Here is a 17,779-nt window from a genome sequence, read left to right as displayed (position 1 = left end):
TTATCTGTTTCGAATCGTTCTGATCAGATTCACGATTATCTGTTTCGAATCGTTCTGATCAGATGATGTTAAACCTAAAGGTGTATTATATGTATCTCTTCTGTCGCCTATTCAAAACAAAGGTGTAGTTCGATGACGGCAGTTTGAGCTCCTCATGTTGATGGCTGTGGTTATTACCGTTACTGTAGTGTGCAGCAGAGCAGGAGCGAGTGTGGAGGAGCTGAGCGAGGCCGCTGGAGCGATTATTAATGAGCAGCGGGACTTTTATTATGCCTCAGTCACCGGCGCCATTTCCTCTTCTCCGGTGATGAGTGTGAGGAACGCAGCTCTGCTGATCATATTACACACATCTGAGTGTGTTGAGATGATATGATGACGTTACTGAGGGTAACGCGGATATGATGTCATCGACAGGCCACGCCCTCACACGTCCCGCTTCATTGGGTAAAATAGCATTTTCTCACAAATTAACAAATAGTTGGAAACATTTGCGATATTGTAAGCACTCAACTGAAAAAAATATATAACACTGGACTGGTGGCTTTTGGATATTTTACTGAAAAAATCTTACATAGTGCACCTTTAACCTGCAGTTCATCGAGTGGCCACTAGAAGAGAGTCCGATCTGTATCTATCTAATGTTAAAACCGTGGTTTTGGTCTGTACGGCTCATTTTGCCCTTCATGACGACTAGGAGGAGGTGAATTTATTTATAACTCATCCGGTCGAATTATATTAAGCCTTAAAGTTGTGCATAATGCAGGGCGTGGCCGCTTGAGTGACAGGTGGATTGCTGCTATGGTCGAGCTAGGTGGGCGTGGTTTCAGGCACCTCAGCCCCGCCCACGTCCTGCCTCTTAGCCCATCTTCAGTTATATCAGAAGTGCCGCACTGCAAAGATGGTGCTGGCAGGCTCCGCCCAATTTAGGCTTCAGAACTACAGTCCATATTTTTTATTTAATTTAAAAAGGTCTATTTTTTATGTATTAACCTTGCTGTTCTGAAAGAATTTTGCTTCCATGATGCGTAAAATGTATCTTGATTTTGTTAATTATGAACAGATTAGATAGGGGGGAAAAATTCTGTATGACAAATATATCAAAGCTAGCATGTCAGGTTGGAAGTTAGATTTGTACATTTGTTTGAAGAAAAGAAAATCTTGTGGAGTTCCATGACGTGTAAAATGTATCTTGATTATATTATGAATAGATTAAATGGGGAAAAAAATCTATGACAATGGTTGGAAGTTAAATTTGTAAATTTGATTGATTACATGAAGAAAAGAAAATCTTGTGGAGTTCATAAGAGCAGGAACCAGTCTATAAAATAAAACGCGTTTGTTTTGTTGCACGATGACTCGGCATCGCGGCCGATGTGACGTCACGCAGTATCGTGAGAGCGCGGTCACGCCGCGCGTCGCTCCTCGCGCAACAGCCTTCCTCCAACTGAAGAAAATAATGCGTTTTAATTGTTGAATTCGGCTGCATGTACAGTGTATATAGTTCGTAGGGCTGTTAAAGAGTTCTGTAACGGTAGATCTCGCGTCTCGCTCGTGACTGACTCCAGAGTTTCCCCGCGAGCCCGTCTGACTGACCCGTGATGGAGTTAACGTTATTCTGTCACGAAAGTGTCGAACTGGACTCGAGCTCGCAGGTGAAGACCCCCAGACCGATCCGGGCCTTCAGAGACGCGGTGCTGACCGGAGACACGCGGGTCCGGCAGAACCTGCTGAGCTCGGAGAGGCCCAACATCATCAAACCCGGGACCGAACCGACCGATGTCCAGCCGTACATGCGCCGAATACTGACGGGGTGGATGCTACAGGTGAGCGAACATAACATACTCATCTGAGGAGGCCTTATGAGCCATATTCTGATCACTGATTCGACCCATACTCATGTGAGGAGGCCTTATGAGCCATATTCTGATCAGATGACGTCTAATAAACCGTATTCCGATTCACCGATTCAAATAAATACTAATATGATTCACTGATTCGACCCATACTCATCTGAGGAGGCCTTATGAGCCATATTCTGATCAGATGACGTCTAATAAACCGTATTCCGATTCACCGATTCAAATAAATACTAATATGATTCACTGATTCGACCCATACTCATCTGAGGAGGCCTTATGAACCATATTCTGATCAGATGACGTCTAATAAACTATTCCGTTTCAACGATTCGAATAAATACTAATATGATTCACTGATTCGACCCATACTCATCTGAGGAGGCCTTATGAACCATATTCTGATCAGATGACGTCTAATAAACCATATTCCGATTCAATGAGTCGAATAAATACTAATATGATTCACTGATTCGACCCATACTCATCTGAGGAGGCCTTATGAGCCATATTCTGATCACTGATTCGACCCATACTCATCTGAGGAGGCCTTATGAACCATATTCTGATCAAATGACGTCTAATAAACTGTATTCCGATTCAATGATTCGAATAAATACTAATATGATTCACTGATTCGACCCATACTCATCTGAGGAGGCCTTATGAACCATATTCTGATCAAATGACGTCTAATAAACTGTATTCCGATTCAATGATTCGAATAAATACTAATATGATTCACTGTTTCGACCCATACTCATCTGAGGAGGCCTTATGAGCCATATTCTGATCAAATGACGTCTAATAAACTGTATTCCGATTCAATGATTCGAATAAATACTAATATGATTCACTGTTTCGACCCATACTCATCTGAGGAGGCCTTATGAACCATATTCTGATCAGATGACATCTAATAAACCGTATTCCGATTCACCGATTCGAATAAATACTAATATGATTCACTGATTCGACCCATACTCATCTGAGGAGGCCTTATGAACCATATTCTGATCAGATGACGTCTAATAAACCGTATTCCGATTCACCGATTCGAATAAATACTAATATGATTCACTGATTCGACCCATACTCATCTGAGGAGGCCTTATGAACCATATTCTGATCAGATGACGTCTAATAAACCGTATTCCGATTCACCGATTCGAATAAATACTAATATGATTCACTGATTCGACCCATACTCATCTGAGGAGGCCTTATGAGCCATATTCTGATCAGATGACGTCTAATAAACCATATTCCGATTCACCGATTCGAATAAATACTAATATGATTCACTGATTCGACCCATACTCATCTGAGGAGGCCTTATGAACCATATTCTGATCAGATGACGTCTAATAAACTATTCCGTTTCAACGATTCGAATAAATACTAATATGATTCACTGATTCGACCCATACTCATCTGAGGAGGCCTTATGAGCCATATTCTGATCAGATGACGTCTAATAAACCGTATTCCGATTCACCGATTCGAATAAATACTAATATGATTCACTGATTCGACCCATACTCATCTGAGGAGGCCTTATGAACCATATTCTGATCAGATGACGTCTAATAAACCGTATTCCGATTCACCGATTCGAATAAATACTAATATGATTCACTGATTCGACCCATACTCATCTGAGGAGGCCTTATGAACCATATTCTGATCAAATGACGTCTAATAAACTGTATTCCGATTCAATGATTCGAATAAATACTAATATGATTCACTGTTTCGACCCATACTCATCTGAGGAGGCCTTATGAGCCATATTCTGATCAAATGACGTCTAATAAACTGTATTCCGATTCAATGATTCGAATAAATACTAATATGATTCACTGTTTCGACCCATACTCATCTGAGGAGGCCTTATGAACCATATTCTGATCAGATGACATCTAATAAACCGTATTCCGATTCACCGATTCGAATAAATACTAATATGATTCACTGATTCGACCCATACTCATCTGAGGAGGCCTTATGAACCATATTCTGATCAGATGACGTCTAATAAACCGTATTCCGATTCACCGATTCGAATAAATACTAATATGATTCACTGATTCGACCCATACTCATCTGAGGAGGCCTTATGAACCATATTCTGATCAGATGACGTCTAATAAACCGTATTCCGATTCACCGATTCGAATAAATACTAATATGATTCACTGATTCGACCCATACTCATCTGAGGAGGCCTTATGAACCATATTCTGATCAGATGACGTCTAATAAACCGTATTCCGATTCACCGATTCGAATAAATACTAATATGATTCACTGATTCGACCCATACTCATCTGAGGAGGCCTTATGAGCCATATTCTGATCAGATGACGTCTAATAAACCATATTCCGATTCACCGATTCGAATAAATACTAATATGATTCACTGATTCGACCCATACTCATCTGAGGAGGCCTTATGAACCATATTCTGATCAGATGACGTCTAATAAACTATTCCGTTTCAACGATTCGAATAAATACTAATATGATTCACTGATTCGACCCATACTCATCTGAGGAGGCCTTATGAGCCATATTCTGATCAGATGACGTCTAATAAACCGTATTCCGATTCACCGATTCGAATAAATACTAATATGATTCACTGATTCGACCCATACTCATCTGAGGAGGCCTTATGAACCATATTCTGATCAGATGACGTCTAATAAACCGTATTCCGATTCACCGATTCGAATAAATACTAATATGATTCACTGATTCGACCCATACTCATCTGAGGAGGCCTTATGAACCATATTCTGATCAGATGACGTCTAATAAACCGTATTCCGATTCACCGATTCGAATAAATACTAATATGATTCACTGATTCGACCCATACTCATCTGAGGAGGCCTTATGAGCCATATTCTGATCAGAATATGATTCACTGATTTGAATCATTATTGTCAGATTCATTGATTTGAATCATTATGATCAGATGACGTCTAATAAACCATATTCTGATTCACTGACTCGAATCATTCTGAATCATTTGAACCGTATTCAAATGATTCAGATTCAAATGACCGTATTCCGAACTCACATAAAGTTCTGCATAATTAAGGGCGTGGTTACTTTGAGTGACATGTGGATAGCTGTTTGTCTGCTGTCTGTTAGTCACCTAAGCCCCGCCCACATCCCGCCTCTTTGCCCATTTTCTGTTATCCGGGAGTGACTCGCGCTGACTCGCTCGCAAGATGGAGACGCTCAGCTCGACCCTACTTTATGCTTCAGAACGGCTAATTACAATCCTGTGGGTGACGTCACGGACACTACTGGCCGCTGTAGTGGCCAGAGGAGGAACTGCAGTTTACATTACTTCAGTATCGGCTTCTGGAGCCGCTCTAGTGGCCAGAGGAGGAACTGCAGTTTACATTACTTCAGTATCGGCTTCAGGAGCCGCTCTAGTGGCCAGTGGAGGAACTGCAGTTTACATTACTTCAGTATCGGCTTCTGGAGCCGCTCTAGTGGCCAGAGGAGGAACTGCAGTTTACATTACTTCAGTATCGGCTTCAGGATCCGCTCTAGTGGCCAGTGGAGGAACTGCAGTTTACATTACTTCAGTATCGGCTTCTGGAGCCGCTCTAGTGGCCAGAGGAGGAACTGCAGTTTACATTACTTCAGTATCGGCTTCAGGAGCCGCTCTAGTGGCCAGAGGAGGAACTGCAGTTTACATTACTTCAGTATCGGCTTCTGGAGCCGCTCTAGTGGCCAGAGGAGGAACTGCAGTTTACATTACTTCAGTATCGGCTTCTGGAGCCGCTCTAGTGGCCAGCGGAGGAGCTGCAGTTTAGATTACTTCAGTATCGGCTTCAGGAGCCGCTCTAGTGGCCAGAGGAGGAACTGCAGTTTACATTACTTCAGTATCGGCTTCTGGAGCCACTCTAGTGGCCAGCGGAGGAACTGCAGTTTAGATTACTTCAGTATCGGCTTCAGGAGCCGCTCTAGTGGCCAGAGGAGGAACTGCAGTTTACATTACTACAGTATCGGCTTCTGGAGCCGCTCTAGTGGCCAGCGGAGGAACTGCAGTTTACATTACTTCAGTATCGGCTTCAGGAGCCGCTCTAGTGGCCAGCGGAGGAACTGCAGTTTACATTACTACAGTATCGGCTTCTGGAGCCGCTCTAGTGGCCAGCGGAGGAACTGCAGTTTACATTACTTCAGTATCGGCTTCTGGAGCCGCTCTAGTGGCCAGCGGAGGAACTGCAGTTTACATTACTTCAGTATCGGCTTCTGGAGCCGCTCTAGTGGCCAGCGGAGGAACTGCAGTTTACATTACTTCAGTTTCGGCTTCTGGAGCCGCTCTAGTGGCCAGAGGAGGAACTGCAGTTTACATTACTTCAGTATCGGCTTCTGGAGCCGCTCTAGTGGCCAGAGGAGGAACTGCAGTTTACATTACTTCAGTATCGGCTTCTGGAGCCGCTCTAGTGGCCAGCGGAGGAACTGCAGTTTACATTACTTCAGTTTCGGCTTCTGGAGCCGCTCTAGTGGCCAGAGGAGGAACTGCAGTTTACATTACTTCAGTATCGGCTTCTGGAGCCGCTCTAGTGGCCAGAGGAGGAACTGCAGTTTACATTACTTCAGTATCGGCTTCAGGAGCCGCTCTAGTGGCCAGCGGAGGAACTGCAGTTTACATTACTTCAGTATCGGCTTCTGGAGCCGCTCTAGTGGCCAGTGGAGGAACTGCAGTTTACATTACTTCAGTATCGGCTTCAGGAGCCGCTCTAGTGGCCAGTGGAGGAACTGCAGTTTACATTACTTCAGTTTCGGCTTCTGGAGCCGCTCTAGTGGCCAGCGGAGGAACTGCAGTTTACATTACTTCAGTATCGGCTTCAGGAGCCGCTCTAGTGGCCAGCGGAGGAACTGCAGTTTACATTACTACAGTATCGGCTTCTGGAGCCTCTCTAGTGGCCAGCGGAGGAACTGCAGTTTACATTACTTCAGTATTGGCTTCTGGAGCCGCTCTAGTGGCCAGCGGAGGAACTGCAGTTTACATTACTTCAGTATCGGCTTCTGGAGCCGCTCTAGTGGCCAGCGGAGGAACTGCAGTTTACATTACTTCAGTATCGGCTTCTGGAGCCGCTCTAGTGGCCAGCGGAGGAACTGCAGTTTACATTACTACAGTATCGGCTTCTGGAGCCTCTCTAGTGGCCAGCGGAGGAACTGCAGTTTACATTACTTCAGTATCGGCTTCTGGAGCCGCTCTAGTGGCCAGAGGAGGAACTGCAGTTTACATTACTTCAGTATCGGCTTCTGGAGCCTCTCTAGTGGCCAGAGGAGGAACTGCAGTTTACATTACTTCAGTATCGGCTTCTGGAGCCGCTCTAGTGGCCAGAGGAGGAACTGCAGTTTACATTACTTCAGTATCAGCTTCTGGAGCCGCTCTAGTGGCCAGTGGAGGAACTGCAGTTTACATTACTTCAGTATCGGCTTCAGGAAAGATCGCGGGAGGAGCCGTTTGCTATTAACTCATATTCCGATTCACTGTTTCGAATAATTCTGATCAGCTTCACGATTCACTGATTTGAATCATTCTGAATCATGACTCATCTGAGCACTCATTGTTGTTCTTGAGCAGGTGTGTGAGGACCAGAAGTGCGAGGAGGAGGTGTTTCCTCTGGCCGTGCATTACCTGGACAGGTACATGTCCCAGAATGCCTTGCGCAAATGCCACCTGCAGCTGCTGGGAACGGTCTGCATGTTCCTGGCCTCCAAACTGCGGGAGTCGGTTCCTCTGAGCGCCGCCAAGCTGTGCGTGTACACGGACCACGCCGTCACGCTGCCGGAGATCCTGGTAATGTGTGTGTGTGTGTGTGTGTTTTAATGCAGAAATAATTCAGAGTGGGATTATTAGAATCTCTTGAAGCATCCAAAATACATTTGGGGCAAAAATAACAAAAACTACGACTTTATTCAGCATTGGCTTCTCTTCCGCCTTTGTGTTCAATCCTCAAATAAAGATTCAAACGGTTATGAATCAGCGAATCGATTCATGATTCGGATCGCCAATGTCTCGTGATTTCAGCAGTTTGACACGCGATCCGAATCATGAATCGATTTGCTGACTCATATCCGTTTGAATCTTTATTTGAGGATTGAACACAAACGCGGAAGAGAAGCCAATGCTGAATAAAGTCGTAGTTTTTGTTATTTTTGGACCCAAATGTATTTTGGATGCTTCAAGAGACTCTAATTAACCCACTGATGTCTCATATGGACTACTGTGATGATGTTTTTATTCCCTTTCTGGACATGGACAGTATAGTGTGCATACACTTGCATACGCTCTCGGACTAAATATAAAATATCTTAAACTGTGTGTGAAGATGAACGGAGGTCTTACGGGTGTGGAGCGACATTAGGGGGAGGAGATAAAGAGCATATTGCAGGTTTAAAAAAATTTGAGATAAATATATAACCTTGTATGAAAATGCCATATGAAAAGGTAATGCAGGATTTAAAATGTTTTTAAAAGACTTAAGAGCACAAATTCAGCAGATGAAGTGGCCGTTTCGTTGGCTGTTTTTTCCAACATCGCCTCATATTACGTCACGAGAGGGAGTCGTCTGCCAAGCTCTGCGTCGGCCCAGTGCAGAATAGGTTGGTATTCTGTAGTAATCCGTGTATTTTCGGTAGTTTTTCTATTTAAATTTATCATTGTCATGGAAAATGATAGTGTCCAGCCTGTCAGGACATCGAGTCCACAGGTTTCCTAAAAAAAAAAAAAAGTTAGAAAAGCTGCATTGTGGCATTTTGTGCAGGTGAAGAGACGTGTGTGTGTGTGTGTTCACTTTACACCGCGGATTATCAGCGATATGATGAAGTTTAACATTGCAGTACTCATGTAGTTAAAGGATAATATTAAATGATTAAATACTCACACGCAATGCTTCTTGGTTATTGTTTTTACATGAATCAATTTCAACATTGATTAATACAAAGTATGTAGGCTACATAAACACACGTGCAGTCTCACACTTTAAAAAAAAAGTCAGGAATCATGTGCTGATAATGTATATTTTATTCAAGCGTATATACATCGTTCACTCAAATACATACTCAAACCGTCATACATCCTCACACTATCGACGGTGAATCGGCACATAATAAACCCCTAACACAGAATGAGTGAATAAAGGATCACAACAACACGATATACTGTCTGTGGCTCGGCCGCGGCGGAGTGTGACGGCCGGTCGCGGATCCGTCAGACGATCAGCTCGGAGAAACCGCATGAACTGAGCACCGTAACTGAGGCGATTCGGGCGAACACACACACACACACACACACACACACACACGAGCGTTTGCGTTAAACAGCGACTGGAGACTCAAACCAGAGACTCAGTGTTGCTGCTAGCTTAAGATAGAAAACATTACTTGTGTGCAAATGATTTGTTGAAAAGCAGAGAACAGCAGCCCTTTCAACAGAAACAACCAGAGAGGGAGAGTGTGTGTGTGTGTGTGTGTGTGTGTGTGTGTGTGTGTGTGTGTGTGTGACCTGGTAATCCCTACGTTATGGGGACAAAATGTCCCAACAAAGATGGCAATATCCGAAATCCTTGTCCTTGTGGGGACATTTTTAGGTCCCCATGAGGAAAACATCTTATAAATCACACAGGAGGAGTTTTTTTGAGAAAGTAAAAATGCAGAATGTTTCCTGTGATGGGTAGGTTTAGGTGTGTGTGTGTGTGTGTGTGATGGGTGGGTTTAGGGGAAGGGGCAGTGTAGGGGGATAGGATGTACAGTTTGTACAGTATGAAATCCATTACGCCTATGGAAAGTCCGCATTAAACATGAAAACACGACATGTGTGTGTGTGTGTGTGTAAAAAGGCACTGTAATGGTTGCAGCAACTGAGCTATAGCATAATAATACTCATAGATCTAGCCTGTGACTGTGCATGATTTGGCAATAGGGGACAGATATGCTGGTGAAAATCAAGCCGACTCCCGATTTTTTTGATTTTGTATGTTTAAAAAATATCGTGAGAGAGGGAGGTGCGAGAAACGTGCTCGGCTCGTCGTGTTTTTCCTCACATGCTGCGAGCCACGACCATACGAGCATCCACAATGTCCACGCGAGGGAAAAACATCGTCTGCGAGCAAAAACAGCACCGGGTAACGTTACGCCCCGCGCCCGGCTTTAACGTCTAATGTGGACGGCGAGTGTGACTTAAGCCAGATGGTCTGAACTTATTATTAGTTTCTGTTATTGGTATCAATACTCCTAGATGACCAATAGCAGCTTTGCGATTGCCTGATACATGATAATTATCTGCGAAGTATTGTAATCTGAGCAGTATTAGCGTATAATGTTATGAGCCGACTCTCACCTGCTCTGTTTTCCACTGTTTCTCCTCACACAACAACTCAAATCCTCTCCTCTGATCGTTGTTCTGTCTAATCCTGGCCTGTCCCTTATTGTGTGTCATAATTGCATGGCTGTGGTCTGCCATATGAGTATTAATAAACATTTATAATTTCCTCAGCGTCCGAACTGTCATTGCGATCCATTGTTTTCCTATGGCTGAAGGTCACGGCACTCCCTCTCGTTATGTCACTTCCGGTTTGCGCATTTTTAGATGCGGAAGTAACATTTTCTCACAAAAACGACTCAAAAAGCCTTATTAGCGTAGCCTGACAAGCCGGACCCACATCAAGATGTTTGGTCTGAAACTCTCCATTGGCGGCTCAATCTGAGGGGCGGATAAACGGCTGTCTGTCAAACTCCCTCTGCACGCGATAGGATAGCGCTACACCAACCAGAGCAACGAAGGTGAAGCAGAGCTCGCTGACAGATTAAACATTCGCCGTATCCGCTCGGCTAAACTCGAACACATCTTCCCTTCTTCAGAATGACTTCAGTGCCGTTCTTTGTTCTTTTCTCAGAGAAAAGCTTAACTCAAGTCTTCCAGAGTCGCGGTCAAAGCTGATTCGACAGACCGCCGTTCGCCAGTTTCTGTGCTTACTAGAAGCACGCAAACGCAACTCGGCCGTCATCATTATGGCCCCGCCCACCGACTCTACACACAATGTGATTGGCCCGGCAAGAGTTAGGCGATTACAGCTCAGAAGGGTATTGAGAGTTGCTAGACGACACTCGCGGCAGATTAGATTTGCTGCCGCTAGGGGGCGTCTAGATTTCTAGGCTATTATTAGTATATTTACAAGTATAATTTAAAGGTCCTACATTATTTTTCTATACACTGACTCACTGGAGTCTCTAACCTGCAATATGCTCTTTAACGACAGACATTTCATTTTTGGGTGATCTAACCCAGTGGTTCCCAACCACAGTCCTGGAGCCCCCCTAACACTGCACATTTTGCATGTCTCCTCAATCAAACACACCTGATTCAGGTCATCAGCTCATTAGTAGTGACTCAAAGACCTGAAATGGGTGTGTCAGTCAAAGGAGATATGCAAAATGTGTAGTGTTAGGGGGGCTCCAGGAATGTGGATGGGAACCACTGATCTAACCCTTTAAGGCTAGCCAGCAGATGGCGCCAGTGTCCTCTGTTGAAACCTTTGTGCTGTTAGTTTGATGTGCTGTGTGTAATGTGTGTGTGTGTGTGTGTGTGGGCATGTTTTTGTGACATATGAGGACTCAAATGTGTATAATGCCATGGGTATGACACAGGTATTACAGGAGAGGGTGAAATATGAGGACATTACCCATGGCCCCACTTTACAAAAGGCTTATAAATCACACAGGAGGAGTTTTTATGAGAAAGTAAAAATGCAGAATGTGTGTGTGTGTGTGTGTGTGTGTGTGTGTGTGTGTGTGTGTGTGTGTGTGTGTGTGTGTGTGATGGGTAGGTTTAGGGGCTGTGTGTGTGTGTGTGTGTGTGTGTGTGTGTGTGATGGGTAGGTTTAGGGGCTGTGTGTGTGTGTGTGTGTGTGTGTGTGTGTGTGTGTGTGTGTGTGTGTGTGTGTGTGATGGGTAGGTTTAGGGGCTGTGTGTGTGTGTGTGTGTGTGTGTGTGTGTGATGGGTAGGTTTAGGGGCTGTGTGTGTGTGTGTGTGTGTGTGTGTGTGTGATGGGTAGGTTTAGGGGCTCTGTGTGTGTGTGTGTCTGTGTGTGTGTGTGTGTGTGTGTGTGTGTGTGTGTGTGTGTGATGGGTAGGTTTAGGGGCAGTGTAAGGGGATAGTAAATATGGTTTGTACAGTATAAAAACCATTACGCCTATGGAATGTCCCCATATGTCACAAAAACAAATGTGTGTGTGTGTGTGTGTAGCAGTGGGAGGTGCTGGTGGTGTCGCAGCTGGGCTGGGATTTGGCCTCGGTTCTGCCCTCGGACTTCCTGGAGCTGCTCCTGCAGGCGCTGCCACTCGAAGCGCAGAACCACGCGGCCGTGCGGAGACACACACACTCCTACATCGCCCTGACCGCCACAGGTACGTCTCACACACACACACACACACACACACACACACACACACACACACACACACACACACACACACACACACACACACACACACACACACATTTGTTTCACTATATTAGTGAGGACATTACATAGACTTTGATTTTATATCAGGTAGTGTTGTCACGATACCAAAATTATGACTTCGATACGATATCAGACTAAAATATCGATATATCGATACTAAATCGATACCACAGTAAAAAAATAAATAAATAAATAAGATAAGATCAGATGCTTAATATGACAACAGAACTTGTTATTATTCATTGTTATTTTTTACTAATAATTCATGTGGCCAGCATGTTCCTTAGGGTTGGGCATCGTTTTGATTTGAACAATTATTGATCAATTACTATTAAAATTATCTCACAAATTTTTGCTATCTCAATGTATTTTTCACAATGGGGTAATTGTGTTGCAATAGCTTACACACAGCACAAGAAAGCTTGATTTCCAATGGTAAATTGAATAAAAAAAGACGAGTAAACAGTAATAAAATAAGAACAAATAAACAGATTACAAACAATAGCACAAATAAATGCAATAGAACAGAAGATACAAATTAAACAGACTGCTTTATTTTTCAGGTAGGTCTAACATTCAGATAAGAAACTGAATTTAAAAAGTGCATAGTAATTACATTTAAAACAACATTGAATAATGTTCTTTGTAAATAATTCAATAGCGTACAGATGAAACTATTAAAGTTACACAAGTTGATCAGTCAAGAGCATAGACCGTAAAAAAATAAGAGAGCAGTTGATCGTTTGTCTTTTTGTAGTTTGAATAGCAAATGACTGCGGTCCCTTTAAGACTAACAGACACATGGATCTTAAACACTGCTCCTGTTACTCGTTCTTCCTGAACTGTTTGCGACTGTGTTCACGTTAATACTCTTCCAGATGTGCACTGATCATTCTTTGAGTGTATTTGACCGATAATAAGCTGGAAAAGGAAGCAAATGTTTGCACTTGTATCATGTCAGAGGCGGCTTTATTACGGTAGGCTATGTGTGTGTGCGCTTCAGATGTGGAGCACGAAATCTGCGGGGATTAGTAGAATTAATTTATGTGCAATCCCGCGCGAAATTCAGACCGATCACACACTAACACTAACACACTGTCATGAGGAAAAAGTCCAGCAGAACGCGCGTTCGCCGTGCTCAGAGGTTAACCGGGCTGAGTGAGAATATGCCGGTGTGTGTGTCAGCTCGCTGACGGTCGGAGAGGAGAGCGCAGCTGATATCGATACTGTAAAAACTGAGAATCGTATCGTTTCAGATATTCCAGTATCGATATATATCGAAATATCGATATTTTTGACAACACTAATATCAGGTTAATGATATTTTCTATCTTAGTTGTAACGAGTGGTTATTTCAGTCAAAGTTGCTCTTCTATCAGCTTGAATCAGTCGGCCCATTCTCCTCTGACCTCGAGCATCAACAAGGCATTTTCTCCCACAGGACTGCTGCACACTGGATGCTCCAATAATGCACCTTCTGGGTAATGGCTTTACAAATTAACATTATTATTTTTTAGCTACAAAATGACTCTAATTTACCTCATTGAATTGGACTTCTCTATTTTAACCTGAATTACTAAACAAATTGTAATATAAATAATAAAAATTTCAGAAGAAATATATTTTATGTGGTCATTAATTGAGAATAATTATTGCACAAATAGTATTTAGTAGGCTACCAAAACTCTTCAAAATATTCAATAAATATTACTGAACTAAAACATAGCACACTTATTTAATAGAAAAATAGAATGAGTATTAGTGTGACCAATTAGTAAGGGATACCTGAGGGCTAAATACAAGAATAAAATTAGGGCTAATGTTAACAATGATGCATCTCTATCACTCTCCATAACAAAACAATCCTGTGAATATGGCTGACTTAATAATCAATGCACAAGCTGTACTGTTTACTAAAACGTGCTGCAACATCTGTAGAGTGAAACTGTTGTGTATCTGCTTAAGCCATTCAAATGCATTGACACAACGCTAGAAGTATTGAGCACTCATGAGCCACGTGACCGCGCACCGCCGGGAGATGAGAGCATGCTGCAATGGCTCTGGCTTTAACATTAGCGCCAAAACGCTATTTATTGTTTGAATTTCGCATTAAAACTTAATAATAATAATAATAATAAAAGCTATAGGCCTAGCTTGGTTTAATATCAAAAGCAGGTTTGGCAATTTGGCGTGAGATGACGTTGGGCAGAGTGAGAGCGTGACAGAGCCCGAAAGCGTGTGTGTCACGCCAAATGCGTGAGAGTTGGCAACCCTGCATGTGATTGGCTGATTAGATAATTGCATTAATGAGAAATTGAACATGTGTTCCTAATAATCCTTTAGCTGAGTGTGTATTATGAGCCGCTTGTGTTCAGAATCAGTGTCTGAAGCTCCGCCCACTTTAATGCACAGATTCTGAAGCGTGATTGGCCGGACTTGTTCTGAGGGCGGGGCTTGTGTGTTTCAGAGCTGAAGTTCTCGGTCTTCACTCCGTCAGCCGTGGCCTGTGCGTGTGTGACGGCGGCTGTGGAGCGGCTGAAGCTCCTGAGGGACGACCTCAGTGCGGACGACCTGCTGCAGCTGCTGAGGGACATCCTGGACGGGGACATGGTGAGCACACACACACACACACTCACACAGAAACACACACTCCTGCCGCTGCCACACTGGTCAGTCCCTGTCTCACACAAGCACTCACACACGCACTCACACAGACACAGACACACGCACGCACACACTAACAGACACACACACACACTCCACATGGGAGATGGAAGTCAGGCCTCGTGCGAGCACCGTCAGGACATTATTTAAATTATGACAAGTCTAAATTTTGACATAAAAGTTTATATTATGACATTTGCCGAAATGATGACAATAGAGTGATGATAAAGTGTTTAAGGGTTTGTATGTGGTGATACTGAGTGTGTGAGTGTGTGTGTGTGTGTGTGTGTGTGTGTGTGTGTGTGTGTGTGTGTGTGTGTAGGCGTCTCTGCGCTCGTGTCTCTCTGCTCTGGAGGAGACCATCGCCCTGACTCTGCCGACTCCAGCTGATCTCCAGGACACACAGGAGGGAGGCGTCTGATGCTGTCACACACACACACACACTTCTGCATGTAATTCATTAACTTTCTCAGTTTGAAACTTGATATGTGAAAATAAAAGCATAGATGAGGATGTGATGCTGCTTTACTGCGAATACACTAACCAGGTCAGTCTCTCTCACACACACACACACACTCTCTCTCTCTCTCTCTCTCTCTCGCTCGCTCGCTCACACACACACACACACACACAGAAATGAAGCCTATTTTACATCATGAGATTATTTTAACCACAGATTTGTCCCAAAAATCAGCATAAATGAACAAACAGTAGCGTGATAAATACTCAATACTTCTACATAATGATCAGCAGAGGGGTTTGCATGCCCTGTTAATAATGCCAAAACTTTTTGTCTGTATTTTGGGGTCAAATAAATCTGGTATATTTTAGGCAGGTTTAATACCATATATATACCCGAAAACAAGACGAGGGTTGTGTCCTAAAAATAGGCTTATATTCGCGATATAGACAAAATCACATCTCTATTACAGAGGATAATAGTGTAATATATGATGAACTGAAGGTGGCGCTGTTGACGCTCGAGGAGAAATCACAACACGAGACGCTGAGAAACTGAGCTAAACATTCAACGTTTATATATTTATAACATATGATACAGTTAAACAACATCACATGACCAAGAGTGTGTTTTCCTGAACACCATCACCACTGAACATGATTTCATACGACGGCTCCATAAACTATTCACTAACATTAATCACTTACATTAAAGATGCAATATTAACTGTTTTTGTTCTGTTTCAGCAGCGAAAATAGTTCACAGCAGAACCGTAAAGCATCTCAGCAACAGTTTGTGTGTTACTGAATGATTCAGTGTTTGAATGAATCGGTTGAATCAAAGATTTAATAACCTGTTCGTAAACGACTCCCTCATTCATTTGAATGAATCGACTCACTCATTAAGACTCACCTACTGCCACCTACTGGTGGATTAGTTTCATGTTTAAACAATTTCTTATTTATCCAAAAATACAAATCTCATAACATTATTTAATGCAGTTGTAATTTTTCACTGTAAAGGATTTAATTTGATTGGTAACAGCCCTATAGTGTCTTATTTTAATTGAATGTATAGATCAAATTTAAGAATATAATATAAGATTAGGGGGGAAATGCACTTTAAAAAAGGTAAACATATCACAAATATGCAGATTTCAATACACCAAAGCTGAATGAACATTGGGGAGGATATTGCTTCAGAATAAATTATGTTTACGACACAAAAAAATTAAAAATAAAACTTCGGACAAGCACATGAACATGCTTAATGTTGAGCCCTCTAATGAATGGTGTTCAAATGTTTTTTCCTATGAATTATCAGTAGAATCTTCAAATAAAATAATTTTCTGTAAATGAAGCGAAACAGAAATCTGAAATGCTGATTTGTCAGCTAGCGGAAGTGTTTGAATATGAGTTCGTATTTCATATTTTATTTCAAGTAATGGGCACATAAACACAAAATAACAACACCGGTGTCACTTCTCTTTAACAGCAGCATCTATCTCACACAGAGCCGAAACATTACGACCACACGAGCGTTTGTGCTGTTTTATTGGTCCACTGATCCAGAGACAGCAGGGCAGATAAATCAGGCACTTTGGCAAGCAAACATGACACCAAACAGAAGAAAAACCCCTGCAGAGAGAGCACTAATGGACTCAAACACTGAGTCCACTGATAAACCCTGAAATATCCCACCATTTCCACACATTACTCCAAACGTCGGCAAGGTCACATCCCAGTAAACCCCTATTTAACCATTAAACGGACACGCAACCAAAAGTCAGGCAATTGTTCCCTTATCTGGCGCACACATGAACTCCCGCATGCTGTAAAACTCAGAAATCGGCAGGAACTATCATCAGAAATTGGCGGGAACTATAGTCAAAAAAAGGCGGGAACTATAGTCAAAAATTGGGAACTATCGTCAGAGAAATTGGTGGGAACTATCGTCAGAAATCGGTGAAAACTATTTTCAGAAATTAGGAACTATCGTCAGAAATTGCTGGGAACTATCGTCAGATATTGGGACCTATCGTCAGAAATTAGGAACTATCGTCAGAAATTGCTGGGAACTATCGTCAGATATTGGGACCTATCGTCAGAAATTAGGAACTATCGTCAGAAATTGCTGGGAACTATCGTCAGATATTGGGACCTATCGTCAGAAATTAGGAACTATTGTCAGAAATTGGGAACTATCGTCAGAAATTGCTGGGAACTATCGTCAGATATTGGGACCTATCGTCAGAAATTAGGAACTATTGTCAGAAATTGGGAACTATCGTCAGA

General features: G+C 42.8%; 1 protein-coding gene across 2 annotated transcripts; it reads left to right on the top strand.

Annotated features, from left to right (window-relative positions):
- Positions 1-1,350: 1,350 nt before the first annotated feature.
- On the top strand, positions 1,351-15,532 carry ccnd3 (cyclin D3). Of its 2 annotated transcripts, XM_067415147.1 has the most exons (6): positions 1,351-1,823; positions 7,480-7,695; positions 12,143-12,302; positions 13,803-13,842; positions 14,829-14,971; positions 15,348-15,532. In XM_067415147.1, exons 1-6 carry the CDS (start codon positions 1,599-1,601, stop codon positions 15,413-15,415), a joined length of 852 nt encoding a protein of 283 aa, XP_067271248.1. In that variant the 5' UTR covers positions 1,351-1,598; the 3' UTR covers positions 15,416-15,532. The 2 variants fall into 2 exon arrangements, with proteins under 2 accessions (XP_067271248.1, XP_067271249.1); XM_067415148.1 differs by lacking the exon at positions 13,803-13,842 and having other exon boundaries at positions 1,363-1,823.
- Positions 15,533-17,779: the final 2,247 nt, after the last annotated feature.

Source organism: Pseudorasbora parva, chromosome 14, assembly GCF_024679245.1.
Source record: "Pseudorasbora parva isolate DD20220531a chromosome 14, ASM2467924v1, whole genome shotgun sequence".
NCBI lineage: Eukaryota > Metazoa > Chordata > Actinopteri > Cypriniformes > Gobionidae > Pseudorasbora > Pseudorasbora parva.
Note: the sequence above shows the minus strand (reverse complement) of the source record. Positions and strands in the feature narration are given on the sequence as shown.

Excerpts from the sequence above, each read along its gene's own strand:
- ccnd3 (XM_067415147.1), top strand. The coding sequence starts at position 1,599 with ATGGAGTTAACGTTATTCTGTCACGAAAGTGTCGAACTGGACTCGAGC. Across the intron at positions 7,696-12,142 it reads TCACGCTGCCGGAGATCCTG|CAGTGGGAGGTGCTGGTGGT; the intron begins GTAATGTGTGTG and ends GTGTGTGTGTAG. Across the intron at positions 12,303-13,802 it reads CATCGCCCTGACCGCCACAG|GACTGCTGCACACTGGATGC; the intron begins GTACGTCTCACA and ends TTTCTCCCACAG.